The 23185-nt window shown below is 46.6% G+C and overlaps 1 protein-coding gene across 2 annotated transcripts in view; it reads right to left on the bottom strand.

Moving 5' to 3' along the window:
- gnao1a (guanine nucleotide binding protein (G protein), alpha activating activity polypeptide O, a) overlaps nt 1-23185 on the bottom strand; it is a gene marked incomplete at its 3' end in the record, with an annotated part of 167293 nt that overhangs the window by 113099 nt on the left and 31009 nt on the right. For both annotated transcript variants that reach the window (XM_083655104.1, XM_083655103.1), the window contains exon 3: nt 18121-18262. In XM_083655104.1, coding sequence (XP_083511230.1) covers nt 18121-18262 — 142 coding nt within the window. The remainder of the gene's footprint in view (nt 1-18120; nt 18263-23185) is intronic.

The raw sequence follows: 23185 nt of genomic DNA on the forward strand, positions 1-23185 counted from the left end.
ACTGTTCGATGATCGGGTGTCTGACTGACTGACAAAGTTGTTGTCTGCAATGCAGTGGGGGAGGCGACTGGAGTTGACGATAGCGGGGGGGGGGAACTAACGTGATCCTTGGTGGAGAGGGAGTTTCTAAGGTGTGGGACAGGAGTGACCGGAAGTGGACGCATGGAGGTGGCTAGTCATGTTCGGCTGGTGTGGATCTTATAAAACAAATTATCAGTTAAAATGCGTGAGCCCAAAGCATTGGGGTGAATGCCATCAGGCCGGAAGAAAGCAGGGCGATTCCAAAAAAGGTTAAAATTATCGATAAAAACTATGTTGCGAGTTGCACAAGTTGATTCGAGCCAGGTGTGAAAACCCAATGTGCGGCTAAATCGTTCCACCCCGCGATTACGAGGGGGGAGCGGGCCAGAAACAAACACACGTTTGTTGTGGACCGAGAGAAAGTCCAGGAGAGCTGTGTAATCCCTTCTAAGCTTTTCGGATGCCCTTTTTGGGATGTCGTTGCAGCCAACATGAATGACAACGTCTTGGACTAGTGCGTGGTCAGCCAGGATGCTGGGGATTTCTGACGTGATATCTGTTACCTTGGCCCCTGGAAAACAGAACGTGGCCACAGACTTCTTTTTAAAACCCCTTACAATTGAATCGCCAATAATAAGAGTGGATGGAGGGGGTGCGGACATTGAAGGAGATATTACTTGTAATAGCGGAGGAAGTGGCTGTGAGAGGGGGGGGACACGAGCTCCCCCCAGGGCCGGTGTAAAATGCACGACATTAGTGATCAAACCAACGATAGCGGCCACTTCACTCGAGCAAGGCGGGTTCGGTGACATCCCCGTAAGACCAGGGGGACCAGGGCCGGGCGGAGGGAGAGGACCAGCACCAGAACCCACAGCGGGAGAAGAGAGGGGGCGAGCTGGGATACTCCTGTTGGTCTGCTCAGGGCGATTGGAGGCGGCCTCCTTCAGCAGCCGGAGTCGGGTGCCGCATCGGGACCGAGCAGGACGAGCAGGTACTGCAGACGAACCAGCGTACGTCGGAGGAGACGAAGGAGGCGAAGACCCGGACAGCGATGGAAGCTGGGCGCTGCCGCCGGACAGGGACCAAGCAGGACGGGCAGGTACTGCAGGCGAGTCGGCGTACATCGGAGGAGACGAGGGAGGCGAAGACCCGGACAGCGGTGGAAGCTGGGCGCTGCCGGACAGGGACCAAGCAGGGCGAGCAGGCACTGCAGATGACATCGGAGGAGACGACGGAGACGAAAGCCCGGACAGCGGTGGAAACTGGGCGCTGCTCCGTATGTTGAATGGCGCCCCCGGGCTGGGAGGCACGTTCAGCGGAGGAAGTACTGAGGAGTACAGGGGATCAGGCGGGTTTTCGATCTCATCCTCCAGGAGTTTGAATCTATTATCAAGCTCAAGAGACCATGAGGGGGGCTGGAGGCTAGGAAATCCTCGGGGTCGATCACGGCAACGGCTAGCTGGGACCCAGGTAGCGGCAGCAGCTGCAGTGGAGGGGGTCGAGCAGACTGGCTGCTTGGGTTTGGTACCAATCCTACGCCACAGATCCTCCCCATGAGAAACATTGCTGGTGTGGAGGGATTCTCTAAGCCACGGAACAGTGGTGTCATCTCCGATGCCCAAACTGTCAACATCATTTGTTGAGATTAAATTAAATGACTGCAGTGTGGATGTGAGTTTCCTGATGGACCGATTCTTCACTGTGATTTCCACTTGCAACCGGGAGACATCTTTGACCAGTTCAATCACGGTAAGACTACAGTTAATACATGATGATGGATCGTATGGCATGATTGTACACAGAGAGATAGAATAAATCTCACCACTAGCCTATCTAGGTTACAGGCAAACCACCAGGCCAGTGGGAGTATCCAGGTGCTGCTAGCCCTCTAGGCTGCTCGCCTAGCTTAGCTTAGTCTAGCTTTAGCTCAAGTTGTTGTTTGATGATTAGAAAAGTCCGGCCGGTTGGGGCTCTGTAACAGAGAGTTCCCCACGCACACAGAGAGAGAGAGAGAGAGAGAGAGAGAGAGTGTGTGTGGCTTAGTCCATACACTGACATTCTTAACCTTGCTGGAAGGAATCCATACTGTCACACACACGCATACACGCACGCACGCACGCACACACGCACACACACACACACACACACACATACACACACACAAGCAAGTACACACACACTCAGCTTCAAAGCTTCACACACACTCAACAATAACCTCATAACATCTAACAACAAGTCTGTGTCACATAGGTTTGGACCAAGCGGCAACCTACATCTTGGAGAAATTAAGCCAACGCGGAAATGCCCAAACTGCAGTTTCTCAAATGGCCACATGAAGCTGCCCCCCAACACACCTCCAACTTTACAGCAGAAACACACATGTTTACAGCCTGCTTCAAAAAACAGTTGGTCTCTACAGCTCATTTCCCCGTTCATGATAACCTTTATATAACTCACCCATTTCTAGTCTATGACGCAAAAACAAGTCTGATTGTACAGAAGTCTATGGGGAAATGATCCTACTTCGTCTCACTTGATTTATGACCTCAGTAAACACAGTTTATGTCTCAATCACTAGACTTCTTCAAGACAGCATGATGCTCATTTTGCCAATTATGCTCCCAATTAGGAGTGGACAATATGGCAAAAATATCATATCACCATTTTTTCAGGCAGGATCATGATCCACGATCTTATCACAATTCTTTTTCATATTGGTTTTTAAGACCATTTTGCAAGTTACTGAACAGTACAAGTACATCCAAACTAATTTCACGGTTCGTACGGTCATGAAAAACCTGGAAAAAGTTGTGGAAATTTAAAAGACAATTTATTTTCCAGGCGAAATCCAGGCTTCTGGAGAGTTTTGGAAAAGTCATGGAAATGTGTTTAACTCATTCACTGCCAACAACGTATGAACACGTTTTCAGAATCCAGCTGTTCCCTGCCAACAACGTGTTTACACGTTTTTGGCATCGATTTTTTTTTTTTGACGGTGGGTTGTGCATCTAAGCCTTTTACATCTCTTATATAATTATTGGAGCCACCGAACGTTTACAACCCATTCCACCGACCCACTAAGTGGCAACAGTGCTCTCCTCGCTAGAGAAAGGAAAGCATTTTTTTAACTTGTCAAGCCATTCTCAGCCCAGCCATTCTCCTTTTCGCGCTGATTGCTGGCGATGCGGGATTGCAAATTTACATAATAGATTCAGCCGATCTACTATGATCGGGTGATAGATTACAGTTGGAGGAACACACTTTGAAACACGCAGCATAAATATGACCAGAATCGCAAAAACTTCTCTCAACCAAAACTCCAAACGAGCGAGTCCTTCCCGACTTCCTCAAACAGCGGCCCAGACATGCAGGCACAGGAGAGCAGCAAAGCACTGACTGGTGACAAGCTTGTCCGCCCACGGAGGGCGGAGTTGAAGCAACTCGAGAGGGAGGGAGGGAGAGAGAGAGAGAGAGAGAGAGAGAGAGAGAGAGAGAGGGAGGGAGAGCGAGAGGGAGGGAGAGAGAGAGAGAGAGCGAGAGGGGGAGGGAGAGAGAGAGAGAGAGAGAGAGCCAAAAATGAATGGTTAAAGTGACAGTTCCATCCAATTTCACAAAAAGCCGTTTATCTCTGAATATTCTTTTTCACGCTAAAACCATGCTGTATTCAACTGCTAATGCTTACATAACTACTAACTCTACAAACTAACTCTTTTAGACAGAGAAAGTACACATTCTATTAGTACTTTTGAGATATTGTATGTTCACAAACTCCAAGCTGAAACGAATCCTCGGCTCTTATAAAATGAGCCATAATCCTCAAAAAACGGCTTGGCAGAAGCTACCTACAGCAAAAAAAAACGTCTGGCAGTCAATGTGTTAATAAATATTTGCGTGTCGTTTTTTACGCTGACTTTTTCCCTTGCCGGACGTTTTCAGGAAGAAGCAATTGCACCGACCAATACAATGAGTTTGGGGCGGGGTTTTCCTGCCCCGTACTAGGAAAACATGTTGATCCAGGAAGGAGACCAACACGGTGATATCAGGAGGTGCACTTTGAGCGAGCTCTTGTGAAGTGGGAACTGGCAGTAACGCATTACTTTGTAACACGTAACCCCCAAAACTGATTGGGAATCTGTTGAAATCAGGTCAGCACATCGGAAAATAGCTGTCTGGTCCACTTTCAATAACCCGGTTTCTCCCCTACATACAGTAGTACAGTAAGTGTTTGTCACGCTGTGGGTCAGGACAGTGAAAATGGGTCACAGAACCTGTTTCTGGTCGGTCAACAACAGCAAGAGAAACTGTCTGTGTTGACCATGGTCTCAGCGCAGTTACACTGTCAAGATAACACACTCAAAGAACAGTTCTGTGCAACATCCTACCTACCTGTCCCCACCTAAACCTGTGTGTGCATGTGTGTGTGTGTGCGTGCGTGCGCGTGCGTGCGTGCGTCTGTGTGTGCATGCGTGTGTGTGTGTGCGCCTGTGTGTCCGGGGGGGTGTTGTTCTTTAATGAGCAGAGGGAGTGTTATCATCAGAGGGGCGTTGCACACATACCCACACCTTGCAACACACACACACTAGAGCAGGGCTACCCGGCCCGTCGGACTCGGAACCCGAACCCGGCCCGACTTATGGGCCAGGTTCGGACAAAAACATTGAAGTCGCGTTCGGGCTCGGGCCGGGCTCGGTCACGCAATGAGTCACTTGTTTTTGCCTTCAAATATATCTATCATCAGCTCCTGAGCTAATTTACTACGTTAATGAAAGCACTTGAAGGCATCGAATGAAACACGCCCAGACATGCACTCTGCTGCTCTGCCCGGAGTCAGCTGCGTGTCGGCTCTCAGCGCTGGTGTCGCAGACACCGTGCAGTACTTCTTTCAGCGATGTGGGACTGTGTGGGCAGTGCACGGCACGCACAAATTAGGCTGTTTGGTGCTTTGCTTTGTACATTATGTATTAATCATTGACTGCTTTGAATTACGAGGACTGATTTTGGTTTGGGATTATATAGGGCTGTTTATAGGCTGGACAGACTCATTGAATTATGCGTTCGCTGCGCTCCGAGGGGAAAAAAAAATCAGGGAGGGGGTTCGGGCCGGGCTCGGACAGATTATCAATTGACACCTGTCGGGCCGGGCCGGGCTCGGCTAATAATGTGACGGGCTCGGTCGGGTTCGGTAAGGAAAATTCAGCCCGAGCCCAGCTCTAACACACACACACACACACACACACACACACACCCTTGAGGGTCTGTGTGCAGGTTTCCACAGCACCCCGTCTGCCACAGTGCCACCCCCCCACCACTCTTTCTCCCTTTCTTTCTCTTGCTCTCTCTATCTTTCCCCTCTTCCTCCTATTCCTTCCTTTCTTCCTCCCCTATCAGTCTCGCCCAGCTTCCCAGTCCATAGACACATCAAGTGTTTTTCTGATGAGTGTGTGTGTGTGTGTGTGTGTGTGTGTGTGTGTGTGTGTGTGTGTGTGTGTGTGTGTGTGTGTGTGTGTGCACGTCCTTAATTTCCTCCTCTTCACCTGTCCTTCAATCTCATAATTGCGTTTTAGAGAGCACAAAAAGTGGTGCAGTAAGTATGCAGACAGTGTAGCGGTCAGAAGACAACAACACTAGGCTATTGATGGTATTCTGTTACATCACCACACAGCCATTTTGGTAGGAAAACAACAGGTGATTGTAATCAATTAACAGGTGATTACAATCAAGTGACACTTACAGCCAATGAGCTGTGTGCATTGCAGCGCCATATTGGTAGGAAAAAGGCTTGTGACATCATCGGAATACTATGAATAGGCCAGGAGCCAGCCACACCCCTCAGGAGCCAGCCACACCCCTCAGGAGCCAGCCACACCCCTCAGGAGCCAGGCACACCCCTCAGGTAGGGCTGTGCGATTAATCGATTTTGAATCGTAATCGAATTAATTAGTTAGGACGATGTTAAAAAAATGAAAATCGTAAAATCGTTTTTTTTTATTTTTATTAAAATTTTAAATTTTAAATTTAGTTTTCACTTTAACTAGGGTAAGTACGTTACGCGGGGCGGCTCTCTCTCATGTACGCATGCTGCTACTTGTCCATTCTCCCCGCTGTAAAGTCTCTCTACAGGCTGTGATACTGGCTACTAAAGACAGCAGCGCAATGGACTTATTTCAACACCTCCGACAGTGAGCACTGAACGCAGCTTGTTGCACTGCGGGCTGTAGCCTACAAGATAACGATTGCCACAACACACTCACGCGCGCACACGAACACAGACGTTATCACCGGACGATGAAACGTTGCCTTTACAGTTCACATAATAACAAAACAACACGTGAGGCCACCGAGTAGGCTACTGATAGATAGATTGGCTGTATTCATGGCTGTAAGTTAGCAGCCTCAGCTGACTCACCTGTCCCTGTGTGTCTGAATTTCCCCCTAACTGCTATCGCAGTTCCACGCATTCCTGTTGTGACTTTGTGTTATTCTAGTTAACTCCGAGCACGGGTGGTCGCTTAGACACTAATATAATTATCTCACGGAGGAACACGCAAATCCACCAGTGTCAAGTTAGCAAGCAACAGCCAGGAAGTTAAGCATAGCAGCGGCAAGCTAAAACAGGAAGTTGAGTTGTTCTGCCTTCAGAGTAAAAGCGTAAATTGTCAATTATGGAAAAAAGGGGGAAAAAGAGCTCTGCAGGGCAACAAATGTTTAGAGAAGTATAATAGTATAATAAATCGAAATCGAAATCGAAAATCGAGTTTTGAGAGAAAAAATCGTCAATTTTAGTTTTAGGCAAAATCGCACAGCCCTACCCTCAGGAGCCAGCCACACCCCTCAGGATGTTTTGGGGCCTTGGGCCATCTCAAAAGCAGAGGGGCCACGTTCAACTCGGGCCGTTTGGTCTCAGGGGCCCAAAAAAACCTTTTTGGGACAAAAATCATGTAAATGCAAATAATAAGGTGGCATAAATAGTCATGCATGCATGAAATGTTGCAGGAAGTATGCTGGAACATAGGGGGAAGTATCAAAATAAGATTCTGGGGCTTGCTGCAATTCTATTTTATAATTTCACCCACAAAACTCACAAAAATACTGTCCGTTTGACAAATCCTCCCCAGAAATGATTATTTTCAAGCACTTTATGGTGAATATCACGTCCTCACTTGTATTTAGAAAACTGCCCAAGTTCATAAGCTTCAATTTGAGCCCAAGATGAACTTCCTACCTCAAAAATGACACTTCCTGTGGCCGAAATTCTGCACTATGCTTCAAATCAGAGAAAACAGAATGTTCACTCACTGGTCGTCCAGGTGATGTGAAAATGATGTTCACTTTGTGTGTGTGTGTGTGTGTGTGTGTGTGTGTGTGTGTGTGTGTGTGTGTGTGTGTGTGTGTGTGTGTGTGTGTGTGTGTGTGTGTGTGTATGTGTGTGTGTGTGTGTGTGTGTGTGTGTACATATGTACACTGTACATGTGCGTGTGCACAGGTGTACCGCAGGCCCCATTTGCATTTTCTGTCTATGACTATATCTGTTCCTACAAACAGGCCTAACAACAAACAATAACACACACACACACACACACACACACACACACACACCTCAGACACACACACACACACACACACACACACACACACACACACACACACACAGGGGTAGTAAGCTTGCATTCGCACACATACTGTATTATCCAGCTGGGCCAAAGAATTGTGCAGAAGCATTGAAGCAATTAATGTACAGAAAATGTAGCTAAGGGGCAATGCATCAGCAACACACACACACACACACACACACACACACACAGAACCAGCATGTGTCTCACACTAGCTATGGCCCACGGCTTGCTCTTAAGATCCACTGCAGTATGCTACACGCTATTCAGTACACACTCAGTACACAATGTACTATGGGGCAGTGGTGGCCCAGCGGTTAGAGAAGCCATCTTGTGACCGGAAGGTCGTCGGTTCAATCCCCGGGACCGGCAGGATAAATCTGGCTGGGGAAAGTGAAAATGCAGCGCTTGCCCCTCCCTCATTACCACCACTGAGGTGCCCTTGAGCAAAGCCCTTAACCCCAACTGCTCCAGTGGAGCTGATCAGTGGCCAGCAGATCAGACTGTGGTTGTACTGGTCAGCTTCCAGGTGTGAATGTGTGTGTGAATGTGAACAGGGCGCTCCTGAAAAAGAGAGCATTGCTCTCAGTGAGACTCCCCCTGTATAAATAAAGGTTAAAAAAAAAAAGGTAAAAAGTGAATGTAAGACCTCACAACTAGTACAGTACTGAAGAAGAACTTTAGGAGAACTGGACACAGACAAACCAAGGGTTTGAGACTGCCACCAAAATGTCACACAGTCACATTGGTGCGAGTGCAAGATGATGTGCTGATGTGCCAGTCCAGTAGTGCAGGGTTTCCCACACCACCAACTCTGCTTACATCTGGAATGGAGATCAGATGATGATCTGCATGTTTTTAGTGGGGATCCATACTGATGTTATATGGGGGCAAACTGTCATGGCCGTTGTTTCCGGTAAATATTTCCGCCATTTCCGGTGTGAGCGCAGACAAAGAGTATAGTGAGACAAGAGGAGACGCTCTTCTGCTTCTTTTACAACAGTGCGCCTGCAGTCAATTTGTGTTGGAACAAACTAGCGGGTGGAATCTGCTGCCTTTATTTTTTCAAATCATGCAGCTGACAAAGTGGTCTAAAGACTGGGCCTTGATATTTGAGACGTAAAGTATTGATAAACCGACCCCTCTCAAAGTGGCTATACAGCATTTTGAATATGAAATCAATTTATAACCTCCCCCTCCAGGGGATTTGACTCATGTTTAGGAGCCCATTGTGCTAGAAGAAGAAGAAGAAGAAGAAGAAGAAGAAGAAGAAGAAGAAGAAGAAGAAGAAGAAGAAGAAGAAGAAGAAGAAGAAGAAGAAGAAGAAGAAGAAGAAGAAGAAGAAGAAGAAGAAGAAGATTCATACAGCAGTGACAATGCAAGGTCTATTTCAGGCCTGCTGTCATTGAGAGAGAGAGATACAGAGAGAGAGAAAGACAGGGAGAGAGAGAGAGAGATACAGAGAGAGTGAAAGACAGGGAGAGAGAGAGAGAGATACAGAGAGAGTGAAAGACAGAGAGAGAGATACAGAGAGAGTGAAAGACAGAGAGAGAGACAGAGAGAGAGATACAGAGAGAGAGATACAGAGAGAGAGAAAGACAGGGAGAGAGAGAGAGAGATACAGAGAGAGCGAAAGACAGGGAGAGAGAGAGAGAGATACAGAGAGAGTGAAAGACAGAGAGAGAGACAGAGAGAGAGATACAGAGAGAGAGAAAGACAGGGAGAGAGAGAGAGAGATACAGAGAGAGCGAAAGACAGGGAGAGAGAGAGAGAGATACAGAGAGAGTGAAAGACAGGGAGAGAGAGAGAGAGATACAGAGAGAGTGAAAGACAGGGAGAGAGAGAGAGAGAGATACAGAGAGAGTGAAAGACAGAGAGAGAGAGAGAGATACAGAGAGAGTGAAAGACAGGGAGAGAGAGAGAGAGAGAGATACAGAGAGAGAGAGAGAGAGAGATACAGAGAGAGTGAAAGACAGGGAGAGAGAGAGAGAGATACAGAGAGAGTGAAAGACAGGGGGAGAGAGAGAGAGAGATACAGAGAGAGTGAAAGACAGAGAGAGAGAGAGAGATACAGAGAGAGTGAAAGACAGAGAGAGAGAGAGAGAGAGAGATACAGAGAGAGAGAGAGAGAGAGATACAGAGAGAGTGAAAGACAGGGAGAGAGAGAGAGAGATACAGAGAGAGTGAAAGACAGGGGGAGAGAGAGAGAGAGATACAGAGAGAGTGAAAGACAGAGAGAGAGAGAGAGATACAGAGAGAGTGAAAGACAGGGAGAGAGAGAGAGAGAGAGATACAGAGAGAGAGAGAGAGAGAGATACAGAGAGAGTGAAAGACAGGGAGAGAGAGAGAGAGATACAGAGAGAGTGAAAGACAGGGGGAGAGAGAGAGAGATACAGAGAGAGTGAAAGACAGAGAGAGAGAGAGAGATACAGAGAGAGTGAAAGACAGAGAGAGAGAGAGAGAGACAGAGAGAGTGAAAGACAGAGAGACAGAGAGAGAGTCACACCGCCCTTGGACACGGGCTTGCGGAATGTGTTGAGGGGAAGACAAAACACTGGGTTGCCATAGCAACTAGCCAGAGAAACAAGGGGGTGGATGATGAGGAGATGAGGAGAGAAAAGATGGTGCATGGTGAGACAGGTGGAGAGGTGGTGCATGGTGAGACAGGTGGAGAGATGGTGCATGGAGAGACAGGTGGAGAGGTGGTGCATGGTGAGACAGGTGGAGAGATGGTGCATGGAGAGACAGGTGGAGAGATGGTGCATGGTGAGACAGGTGGAGAGATGGTGCATGGTGAGACAGGTGGAGAGATGGTGCATGGTGAGACAGGTGGAGAGATGGTGCATGGTGAGACAGGTGGAGAGATGGTGCATGGTGAGACAGGTGGAGAGATGGTGCATGGAGAGACAGGTGGAGAGATGGTGCATGGTGAGACAGGTGGAGAGGTGGTGCATGGTGAGACAGGTGGAGAGATGGTGCATGGTGAGACAGGTGGAGAGATGGTGCATGGTGAGACAGGTGGAGAGATGGTGCATGGTGAGACAGGTGGAGATATGGTGCATGGTGAGACAGGTGGAGAGGTGGTGCATGGTGAGACAGGTGGAGAGGTGGTGCATGGTGAGACAGGTGGAGAGATGGTGCATGGTGAGACAGGTGGAGAGATGGTGCATGGTGAGACAGGTGGAGAGGTGGTGCATGGTGAGACAGGTGGAGAGATGGTGCATGGTGAGACAGGTGGAGAGATGGTGCATGGTGAGACAGGTGGAGAGGTGGTGCATGGTGAGACAGGTGGAGAGATGGTGCATGGTGAGACAGGTGGAGAGATGGTGCATGGTGAGACAGGTGGAGAGATGGTGCATGGTGAGACAGGTGGAGAGATGGTGCATGGTGAGACAGGTGGAGAGGTGGTGCATGGTGAGACAGGTGGAGAGATGGTGCATGGTGAGACAGGTGGAGAGATGGTGCATGCTGAGACAGGTGGAGAGGTGGTGCATGGTGAGACAGGTGGAGAGATGGTGCATGGAGAGACAGGTGGAGAGATGGTGCATGGAGAGACAGGTGGAGAGATGGTGCATGGTGAGACAGGTGGAGAGATGGTGCATGGAGAGACAGGTGGAGAGGTGGTGCATGGTGAGACAGGTGGAGAGGAGTATTTCTGAGTAGGATAATGAGAGGCTATAGAGAGGGGAAGGCACAGGAAGTGCTGGCTCCTAATAGAAGAGACACTCTGCACGACAGGTGAGGTCGACAGAGGGGCACTTTCTTCTTCATCGTAAGAAATATGAAGACATTTCTGATCTATTTAAAAATGCTGCTTCGATATTTGACCAACTACCTGAAAGTCATCCATTACAATTAGTCCTAGGTGATGGAAAGACTACAAGAATAGCGGCGAAATATGTGTTTAGTTGCCCCAGCCTGAGGGACAGCAGCTGACAACCTAACGGATTTCTATTTTATTTTATTTCGAAGGACTTAAAAAGGAAATGCAATGTTTATCCACCATTTCAACTGCGACTCTTGACACTGCCATATCGCTGCTGTCGCTCCTTTGCGGCTCGAGACACAAGCTGCACTGGGCGTGCGAGGCTTTCTGAATGGTAAAAGGCCAAGAGAGAGAGAGAGCTACTGGTTAGTGTCTCCATTTGTAACCTGAATAAAATAACTGCTTGCTTCCATCTTGTTTTTGCTGGGTTTCCTTCCAAGACAACATGGTAACGATTTGTAAAAGCATCTTAACTCATTGAGTGCCAATGACGACAATCGTCGTCAATTCGATTAGTGACGTAGAGTGCCAATGACGACGATTGTCGTCAATTGCGTTTTTTGACGGTGGGACGTGGATCAAAGCCTATTACATCTCCTATAAAAATATGGGAGCTATTGAAGGTGTATAACCTATTTTACAGACCCATTAGGTGGCGACAGTGCTCTCCAGATTAGAGAAAGGAAAACAGCAGGAAAAAGCCCTGTGATGAAAGAGAAACCGCTCATGCTGCAGCCAGAGCCATATAGATTGCTCTGTCTGGAGCTGACGTTGGCTGCGAACAGCAGTCAATCCGCGCCCACAACTGAGCCCCTCTGCCTCTGTCTGTCTGTCTGCATAGTTTCTCCACACGATTAGCCGCCAGAAAGGCAGCACCCGACGCCGAAGGGCCAAACCATTCTCAGCAGTCCGGTTTGGCTTTTCCGTGTCGCGCTGGGAGCCGGCGCACAAAAACGGAGCGCTCCGAAAATAGACGCTGGGTGCGTGTTTAGGCTGTGTGTTAGTGTGGGGAGGAGTTTGCAGCTGAGGGGGGGGGGGGGGGGGTGGGGCACGCAGGGCACCACACAACTACACCACGTCACTACATCAGAAAATATTAGCTAGAGTCAGTGAATGTGCTTGAAATGCTTCATTTCACAAAAGGCGGAATATCTCAGCTTCTAATTTGAAACGTGTCTTTTTGCTCAAAACAACCTATCTTCTCCGGCTCATAACTAAAGAACGGAAAATGGTATCAATAAACTTTTTTTTGCAGATGATAGAAGAGAGTCTCCTCGTTCTTTGTGCGTGTTCGGTGTTTACATAGTAATATCACACAATATTCTGTGGGCCTCGAGAAATCACTGAAAACGCTCTGAAACTCTGGCACTGTGAGCGTCCGTTCTCCAAAAGTGGCTGGCACTCAATGAGTTAAGATGATATTCCTTCTTCAATATCTCCAAAACTGCTTGCAGGTCTTCAAAACTGTGTCGGTAAAAGAGATGCGTGTCTCGTTCTGGAAGAAAACTCATCTTTCTTCTGTTGGAGTGAAGAAGGGATCTGCCTCGAAAGTCCTCTAGTTATTACTGTGAGGGAAAGTGTAAACACCAGCCTGCTCTGGTCTCTCTCTCCTCTTAAACACCAGCCTGCTCTGGTCTCTCTCTCCACCTCTCTTCCACTGTCACATTATTCTCTCCATTCTCTCTCTCCTCTTAAACACAAGCCCGGTCTGGTCTCTCTCTCCACCTCTCTTCCACTGTCACATAATTCTCTCCATTCTCTCTCCTCTTAAACACCAGCCCACTCTGGTCTCTCTCTCCACCTCTCTTCCACTGTCACATTATTCTCTCCATTCTCTCTCTCCTCTTAAACACAAGCCCGGTCTGGTCTCTCTCTCCACCTCTCTTCCACTGTCACATTATTCTCTCCATTCTCTCTCTCCTCTTAAATGCGCTCCTCTTTCCCTCCTCTGCTGGCCTTATGGTTTTGTTGGTGTTTGTTTGGCTTCCTGGCTCTGCTATTCTCTTGTTAAGCTGTGACATAATGACCTCCCGACAAAATACGACTTCCAAGCGCCAAACCTCTCTGTACAGTGCTGTACGTGTCCCTCATTGTTGGAATAGATCCGAGACACACAAAAAACGATTCAACCGTCATTTTACCGCTTTCCTTGCGATGAGGAAGAGAAGAGGAAATGGCTGCAGTTAATAATAAGTTACAATTCGGAGAAAGTACGTAGAAAAACAAAGTTTGGCGCAAAGTCTAAAAAGATTATCTATAAAAAATTATGTTAAGTTCAAAACATATTTATTGATTCACGGGTTTCGCCATAGTTGTTTTGAATGAGGAGCTGAACGAGCGTAGCTGCCAGCAGTTCCTCATAAGACACCGATTGGTCTGAATCACTGTGGTTCGGCCAATAACGCATCACTTGAAGCCTGGCAAGATGGATTCTCGCGTGAGTGTGATCTCGCAAATTCAGCTGCCTCACAAGGTAATACTTTCTCCTCCTGAACACACTATCCCTCCCTACCATCTGCACTTACATCAGTACACCACTAGGCTTTGTGGAACGATCTGGAGACAAGGGAGCAGCAAACAACCATTTATGTTGGCAAGAAGATGGGAAATGAATCATAGATGTATTCTTCTTTCTTTTTCAGAGTGAGATACAACATGAGCTGTGGCATCATGTGTTCCCATGTGCAGGTGAGAAAAGACAGGATGTATTTATCTCTTCTCTCTCATTCTCAATCCTCTGTTCTTTTCACAGTGAGAGATCCACTCCTGCATCCCTGTGTGTGTGTGTGTGTGTGTGTGTGTGTGTGTGTGTGTGTGTGTGTGTGTGTGTGCCACTCCCATCAGCTGTTTTCTTCCTCCTGTTTCTGCAGCTCCTTCTCTCCGTTGGGAGGGAGGGAGGGAGAGAGCACAAGGGGGGGAGGGCGAAGAAGAGGTTTCTGAAGTCACATGACTTGACTTGACACACACACACACACACACACACACACACACACACACTGGTTGCCTCTCTCCCCAGATGACACTGGCGACAATGAATGAACCATCATGCCTTGGGAACCTTCTCTTCACCTTTGCTGACTAGAAATACAATACGCATCTATATTAAACACACACACACACACAACACACACACACACACACACACACACACACACACACACACACACACACACACACAGATATCATATCCTAATCAATACATGTATTGTTATTTCAGCCTTCTCCTCTTGGAGTATCAATAGCTCTCCTGTGATTAAAAATATACTGTGCCTTCGGTTAAGGTTATGGCCAATGACGCCCGTGTGTGTGTGTGTGTGTGTGTGTGTGTGTGTGTGTGTGTGTGTGTGTGTGTGTGTGTGTGTGTGTGCGTGCGCACGTGTGTGAGGTTTACAACACAACCTTCATGAACCCGTGACCCCAGGCAGGATCACACAGAAGTGCAGTCAGCTGGCTGGATCCTGGCTACAGTTCTACAGTTGTCAAGTCAAGACACTGATGTCAGTGAAACATTCATTTTCCATCCCATCATCATCATCATCATCATCATCATCATCGTATATGGTGTATGATTTGTGTTTTTAGTATATTTTCATATTGTACAATACATAATATTCTCACGTCTTTATTTGCCTAAGCCTAATTTCTGTAATTTTCCAATACATATTTTCCCCTTACGTTTAATTCATAATTTTATACATTTCTACTTGTGATTTTTAAGATCAACTTTAAGGTTTTAATTTGCTGTATCCTATCATTGCTGCAGCAACCATCCAAAGATAACATGTATCAATCTAAATTGTCACTGTTGACGCCACATCATGAGCGTATGATGCTGTCTGTCACCTCACATCTCTGAGCCTTCCCCATGTCTGACGTGTTGTGTTGCGTGTTGTGTTGTGTTGTGCATTGTGTTGTGTTGTGTGTTGTGTTGTGTTGTGTGTTGTGTGTTGTGTTGTGTTGTGTGTTGTGTTGTGTGTTGTGTTGTGTGCTGTAGGATTTAGACGACTTAGAAGGAGGCCTAGCTGAAAGCGCTGGAAGGAATTTTGTCACCATCTTAATGGTGTTAGTTGGCTGCCCTTTCCAATAGACCCTTTTCACAGGGGCCATTTGATGTTGAAAAAACAGGGTAAACACAGGTGCAAGCACGTTTCCAAATTCCAATCATGGAAGTTTGAAACCCTCATTAGTGTTTTGCTTGCACCTATGTTTACCCGGCCTTTTCAACACAAAATGGCCCCCGTGAAAAGGGTCTATAGACCGCGGATCACGCATCGGTCGTTACTAGTCGCTCACTAACAGCCTGTCAAAGTTCCTGCTCATATCAGAGCCAAGCAAGAAGGACAAACAACTTTGACATCCAGAACTAAACTTTAACACTTCCTGTATTGTCATCACCCCCCCCCCCCCCCCAAAAAAAAAACACTATGCTGTCCTTTTCCTTGCAGTTCTTTGTATAATACCCTCTAGCATTCCTTTCGTAGCAGTGTTCTCACACAGGGATTGATCAAGTCTATGAAGTCACGATGGACGAATAGACATATGAATAGATAGTGATAACTAATTTATATATCCAACAACACCTGCTACAGGAAGTAGCCTCAGCTCTGGACATAGTTTCAGCAGCAGCCGCTCCGCCTCCCTCTCTCTGAAACAGTACTGCAGTGGATCACATGCTACCTGAAACTGTACTGCAGTGGATCACATGCTACCTGGAACTGTACTGCAGTGGATCACATGCTACCTGGAACAGTACTGCAGTGGATCACATGCTACCTGAGACTGTACTGCAGTGGATCACATGCTACCTGGAACAGTACTGCAGTGGATCACATGCTACCTGGAACAGTACTGCAGTGGATCACATGCTACCTGGAACAGTACTGCAGTGGATCACATGCTACCTGGAACAGTACTGCAGTGGATCACATGCTACCTGAAACAGCACTGCAGTGGATCACATGCTACCTGGAACAGAACTGCAGTGGATCACATGCTACCTGGAACAGAACTGCAGTGGATCACATGCTACCTGGAACAGTACTGCAGTGGATCACATGCTACCTGAAACAGCACTGCAGTGGATCACATGCTACCTGGAACAGAACTGCAGTGGATCACATGCTACCTGAAACAGCACTGCAGTGGATCACATGCTACCTGAAACAGCACTGCAGTGGATCACATGCTACCTGGAACAGAACTGCAGTGGATCACATGCTACCTGGAACAGTACTGCAGTGGATCACATGCTACCTGGAACAGTACTGCAGTGGATCACATGCTACCTGGAACAGAACTGCAGTGGATCACATGCTACCTGGAACAGAACTGCAGTGGATCACATGCTACCTGAGCAGACACAGCTGTAGCCTGCTGACTGTGCATGTTTCGCTCACATGTGGCTAAACCCACCAGTCACTGAGCACACTGACCAGCTGCATGGCGGACGTACAGTAGGTGTACTTTAACCAGCTGATGTGGATGGAATCCAGAGACCACGGCATGGTGACTGTCCTCCCACATGACTACTACACCTGCACATGATCAAGCTCTTTTGGTAAATAATCCATTCAGATGAGGATGTCTAGTGTCCACTGATACAATAGAGCCTTTATGAGCTGATGAGCATCAACCTCAGCTGTGAGGCTGTGTCGTTACCATCGCTTCCACACCCACTACCTGACCACTGTACACATTCACCTGATCACTGTACACATTCACCTGACCACTGTACACATTCACCTGATCACTGTACACATTCACCTGATCACTGTACACATTCACCTGACCACTGTACACATTCACCTGATCACTGTACACATTCACCTGACCACTGTACACATTCACCTGATCACTGTACACATTCACCTGATCACAGTACACATTCACCTGATCACAGTACACATTCACCTGATCACAGTACACATTCACCTGATCACTGTACACATTCACCTGATCACTGTACACATTCACCTGACCACTGTACACATTCACCTGATCACAGTACACATTCACCTGATCACAGTACACATTCACCTGATCACAGTACACATTCACCTGATCACTGTACACATTCACCTGATCACTGTACACATTCACCTGATCACAGTACACATTCACCTGATCACAGTACACATTCACCTGATCACTGTACACATTCACCTGATCACAGTACACATTCACCTGATCACAGTACACATTCACCTGATCACAGTACACATTCACCTGATCACAGTACACATTCACCTGATCACAGTACACATTCACCTGATCACAGTACACATTCACCTGATCACTGTACACATTCACCTGACCACTGTACACATTCACCTGATCACAGTACACATTCACCTGATCACTGTACACATTCACCTGATCACTGTACACATTCACCTGATCACAGTACACATTCACCTGATCACAGTACACATTCACCTGATCACTGTACACATTCACCTGATCACAGTACACATTCACCTGATCACTGTACACATTCACCTGACCACTGTACACATTCACCTGATCACTGTACACACAAACAGGTTCATGTGTAGGTTAACTGTGATCATTTTAGTGGAACTGCTTGGATTCAGTGTATGTTTGTGATCAGAGACGCCTGGTGGGAGTGATTGGAACTTCTGTGTGTGTGTGTGTGTGTGTGTGTGTGTGTGTGTGTGTGTGTGTGTGTGTGTACACACAGCAGGTGTGAATGTGAGTGCTGACCTTGCGTTCTTTGTCTCCATAATCCAGGCCCAGCGTATCCATGGCGCGGACGATGGCAGCCAGAGATTGGATGGTGTTGCTATAAACGACAGGCTTGTACTGCTTCACGTCGTCGCCGGAGAAACCGTCCTCATGGATGATCCTGAACACACACACACACACACACACACACACACACACACACATACACACACACACACATTAGTACACCAGTAGGCTTTAGGGAGCAGGAGACCATCTCAGCAAAAACAACAAATAAAAACAAAATATAAACAAAATCATTTCACCAAGTTTCATATTGAAAACTCAGACCCCAAAAGGATTGATAGACTCACTGAAATCACTTCTCCAAGGCTGCACTTTTGCATCTGGGAGACTGTTGCCAACTTTGGTTGATGATGGACAGTATTGAACCATGTTTTTCAAAGCGTACGGTTATCATAAGGAATTTTATCGTGGTTATCATTCAAACCGGTTATTGTTTCATCCCTACACGATAGCCTAAAATGCGTAGGCTATCGTGTTGAATTGGGATTTTAATTGACACAGGTATCCCTCATCACAGTGCAGCTCACTGTGCAGACAGCTCACTGTGAAAAGAGCACAAAACAAAGGCAGAGTCTCCTGAAACAGCAGCAGACTCGTTTCACTTTCATTCCAGCCAGGACAAGCGTGAGGGTTAGAAACACTTTTCAAATTCAACGGATCATTAAGGCACAATAGAGAGATGAATGAGCGCTCTGAGGAGCTAACCCCCTGCTGAGGAAAATGTCACGTGCTGACATGTGGATGAGTGGCGTAACAGCACGCAGGAAGCAGGTGAGCAGCAGCCATGTGTGAGGCGTGGCTGCTTTAAGATGACTGTGCTTCTCCTTGTGTCACACAACTGATGTAATGTGCTGTTATCTTCTTATAGAGTCTTGTTCCAGATGAAAGGAAACAACATGACGTGGTCAAATAGCTAGGTCAGGCTCCCTGCTCTTCACACAAACACACACACACACAAACACACACACACACACACACACACACACACACACATCACTCTCACACACACATCACTCTCTCTCTCTCTCACACACACATCACTCTCTCTCTTTCACACTCACACACACACACACACACACACACACACACACACACACACACATCTCTCTCTCTCACACACACACACACACACACACACACACACACATCACTCTCTCTCTCTTTCTCTGTCTCTCTCTCACACACACACTAGGGGTCGACCGATTATCGGTTTGGCCGATTATTATGGCCGATATTCAACATTTTGCCGATTATCTGTATCGGCATTTTCATTGGCTGTTTGCCGATATAATAATTCAATAAAAAAATGCGCTAATTTGCAGCTGCTGCGGCTGGAAGGAGCCTCTCCTACAGTACTGTAGTTCCCTCTGTGTGATCTGGAGCAATGTCCCTCCCACAGCGCTATCTGATTGGTTACACATCGAGCAATAGCCTATCAGAGAGCTGCTCAGAGATGAAATCTGACACCTCAGTGCTCCAGCCTGCACAGAGGCAGGCCGTGGCCGTCTGAGCTGTGCTGCCTCTGTGGAGCGGACAGCGGACTTGACTAGTTGGCTGTTGCGACTGTGTGACAGTCACAGTGTTAAGGTAAAGCTGCAGATATTGCCATGCCGAAGTTGTACTAAAGTTAATATACATAATAATTACCTACGCTGACATTTCAAAAACACCACGATCTTATGAGCGATTCGTATGAAGCGCAGCCTCGCACAGTGCAAAGTGTGTGGAGATAGGTCTGTCTATAAGTGAGAGAGATGATTGTTGCAGTGATAACGATAAGATAACAGAGATTATTTGTGTACTGATAGCATATATCTTTGAGTAACGTTGGTGCCTGCTGTGCAAGTGCAACTCAAACTTATCACCGTCCACCGCTGTTGAAGAGGGCAAAATAGCCTAGTAACCTCACAAAGCAGTGTATGGGGCACTAGTTTTTAATTCCATAGTAGCGTGCGTGTCCACGGTGTAGCGTCGCTCTTTTTGAATCAAATGGCCATGGTCTCAAATCCCTGCATGTTCTCAAATCCCTGCATTGGCTGCCAGTAAATCTTAGAATAGACTTTAAAATTCTGCTAATAGTTTACAAATCTCTCAACGGGTCAGGCCCACACTACATCTCTGAAATGCTTCTACACTATGAACCATCCAGATCCCTGAGATCTTCAGGCACTGGTCTACTAATTGTCCCGAGGACCAAATCAAAACATGGTGAAGCCGCGTTCTCCCACTATGCCTCTCATAACTGGAACAAACTCCCTGAACACATTAGATCTGCCCCTACTCTGCCTATTTTTAAATCCAAGCTAAAGACCTTTATGTTTACTCTTGCTTTTAACTGCTACTAAACTACTGCCTCTCTCGGCCTGTAATTAAAAAAAAAAAAGATTCCTGTACATTTCCAACAAATGGACTGTGCATGTAATAATAATACTGAAGAATGCCTTGTAACTTATTTAAAACAGAAATAATGTTTCATGTTTGTTAATTTGAGTATATATTTTAACTAAAACTGTCGGCTGTGTTTTTTATGTGTTTTTTTATATGTGCATTGCTTTGCTGCTTGTTTTTTCGATTTTTTTTGTAAAGCACCTTGAATTGCCTTTGTGTATGAAAGGTGCTATATAAATAAAATTTGACTTGACTTGACTTGACTTGGTTGTCAGTAGCGAAGCTGTTTTATTGATCCAGCGCTGCGTGTCCGCGCTGCGTGTCCGAAAAATACATTGGCAGGCAGGCATGTCTGGGCAAGCTGCAGCGGACTTTTTTTCTGCTCTCTCTGACTCTCTCTCTGCTTGGAACAAGGAACCGAATAAACGAGGATGAGACATTACATCAGCGGATGCACGGATGAACGTGTTTGTTTCAGTATTCTCCTTTGAGAGCCTGGGGGTGAGGTTAGTGTCAGGTGTAAGCGGAGGGAAACCCTCTATTATTTTGTTACTGTAGTGAGTCGGTGTTAGTTTGTTAAAAGTATAAGTCCACAGCTTTATCTTGATAATGTGCCCAAGTCTCCACTAGATTGAACAAACACACACACACACACACACACACACACACACACACACACACACACACACACACACACACATACACTTTGATTCATATCAATATTAATAGAGTGAATATTTTCAAATAATATTGTAGTTGGATAAACTGAAGAAAATGAATTTCAACAACGGGTCGTGTTATTCTAAATTTTGACACCAAGATTTAAATTTTTACTGCAAACATATATCGGTTCCAAAATATCGGTTATCGGTGTCTTTCATTGCCGATAATCGATATCGATATCGGCCCTGAAAAACCCATATCGGTCGACCCCTAACACACACACACACACACACACACACACACACATCACTCTCTCTCTCTTTCTCTGTCTCTCTCTCACACACACACACACACACACACACACACATCACTCTCTCTCTCTCTTTCTCTCTCTCTCTCTCACACACACACACACACACACACACATCACTCTCTCTCTCTCACACACACACACACACACACACACACACACACACACATCACTCTCTCTCTCTCACACACACACACACACACAGCGACACGCAGTGACAGCTGTCATGTCATGATATTATTGGTTGAATCTTGAAATTGGGTTGAAATTTGACGTGTAAGCACACAGTAGATTCCGTTATGAATGAGGACAACATGGTTGACTTTTGATGTGAAAAACCGAAGAAATTAGATTTTTGTGAATTTGTTGGCATACATCCTTAAAAGGGAGCATGTGGGCGAGCCCTAGGAATCGAGCACGCGAGTTGCCTACCGTAGTTGTTAAATAGACCCAGGGATGTGATCTAAAATAATTTCAGCTCGACTTTAAGCAACTTGTGTGTGTGTGTGTGTGTGTGTGTGTGTGTGTGTGTGTGTGTGTGTGTGTGTGTGTGTGTGTGTGTGGTCTCAGGAACAGCACAGTCTGATGCAGTGTAATGTTTCAGATCAATCAGGCAGCCTGCCAGTCCTATATAAATACACAAGGCCTCTATTTACATCAGTGACTTTCACAGCCCCTACAAACACTAAGCCACAGCACAGGTCTATACAGCTAGAGTACAATGCTAACTATGCTAACTGGGAGGGAGGTCTATACAGCTAGAGTACAATGCTAACTGGGAGGGAGGTCTATACAGCTAGAGTACAATGCTAACTGGGAGGGAGGTCTATACAGCTAGAGTACAATGCTAACTATGCTAACTGGGAGGGAGGTCTATACAGCTAGAGTACAATGCTAACTGGGAGGGAGGTCTATACAGCTAGAGTACAATGCTAACTGCGAGGGAGGTCTATACAGCTAGAGTACAATGCTAACTGGGAGGGAGGTCTATACAGCTAGAGTACAATGCTAACTATGCTAACTGGGAGGGAGGTCTATACAGCTAGAGTACAATGCTAACTATGCTAACTGGGAGGGAGGTCTATACAGCTAGAGTACAATGCTAACTGGGAGGGAGGTCTATACAGCTAGAGTACAATGCTAACTATGCTAACTGGGAGGGAGGTCTATACAGCTAGAGTACAATGCTAACTGGGAGGGAGGTCTATACAGCTAGAGTACAATGCTAACTATGCTAACTGGGAGGGAGGTCTATACAGCTAGAGTACAATGCTAACTATGCTAACTGGGAGGGAGGTCTATACAGCTAGAGTACAATGCTAACTGGGAGGGAGGTCTATACAGCTAGAGTACTATGCTAACTATGCTAACTGGGAGGGAGGTCTATACAGCTAGAGTACAATGCTAACTATGCTAACTGGGAGGGAGGTCTATACAGCTAGAGTACAATGCTAACTGGGAGGGAGGTCTATACAGCTAGAGTACAATGCTAACTATGCTAACTGGGAGGGAGGTCTATACAGGTAGAGTACAATGCTAACTGGGAGAGAGGTCTATACAGCTAGAGTACAATGCTAACTGGGAGGGAGGTCTATACAGTGTGTGCACTTTTAAAATAAATGTTCTCAAATATTTACTTCATTATAATCCATTTTT

This window comes from Poromitra crassiceps, assembly GCF_964638095.1.
Source record: "Poromitra crassiceps genome assembly, chromosome: 18".
Classification (NCBI taxonomy): Eukaryota; Metazoa; Chordata; class Actinopteri; order Beryciformes; family Melamphaidae; genus Poromitra; species Poromitra crassiceps.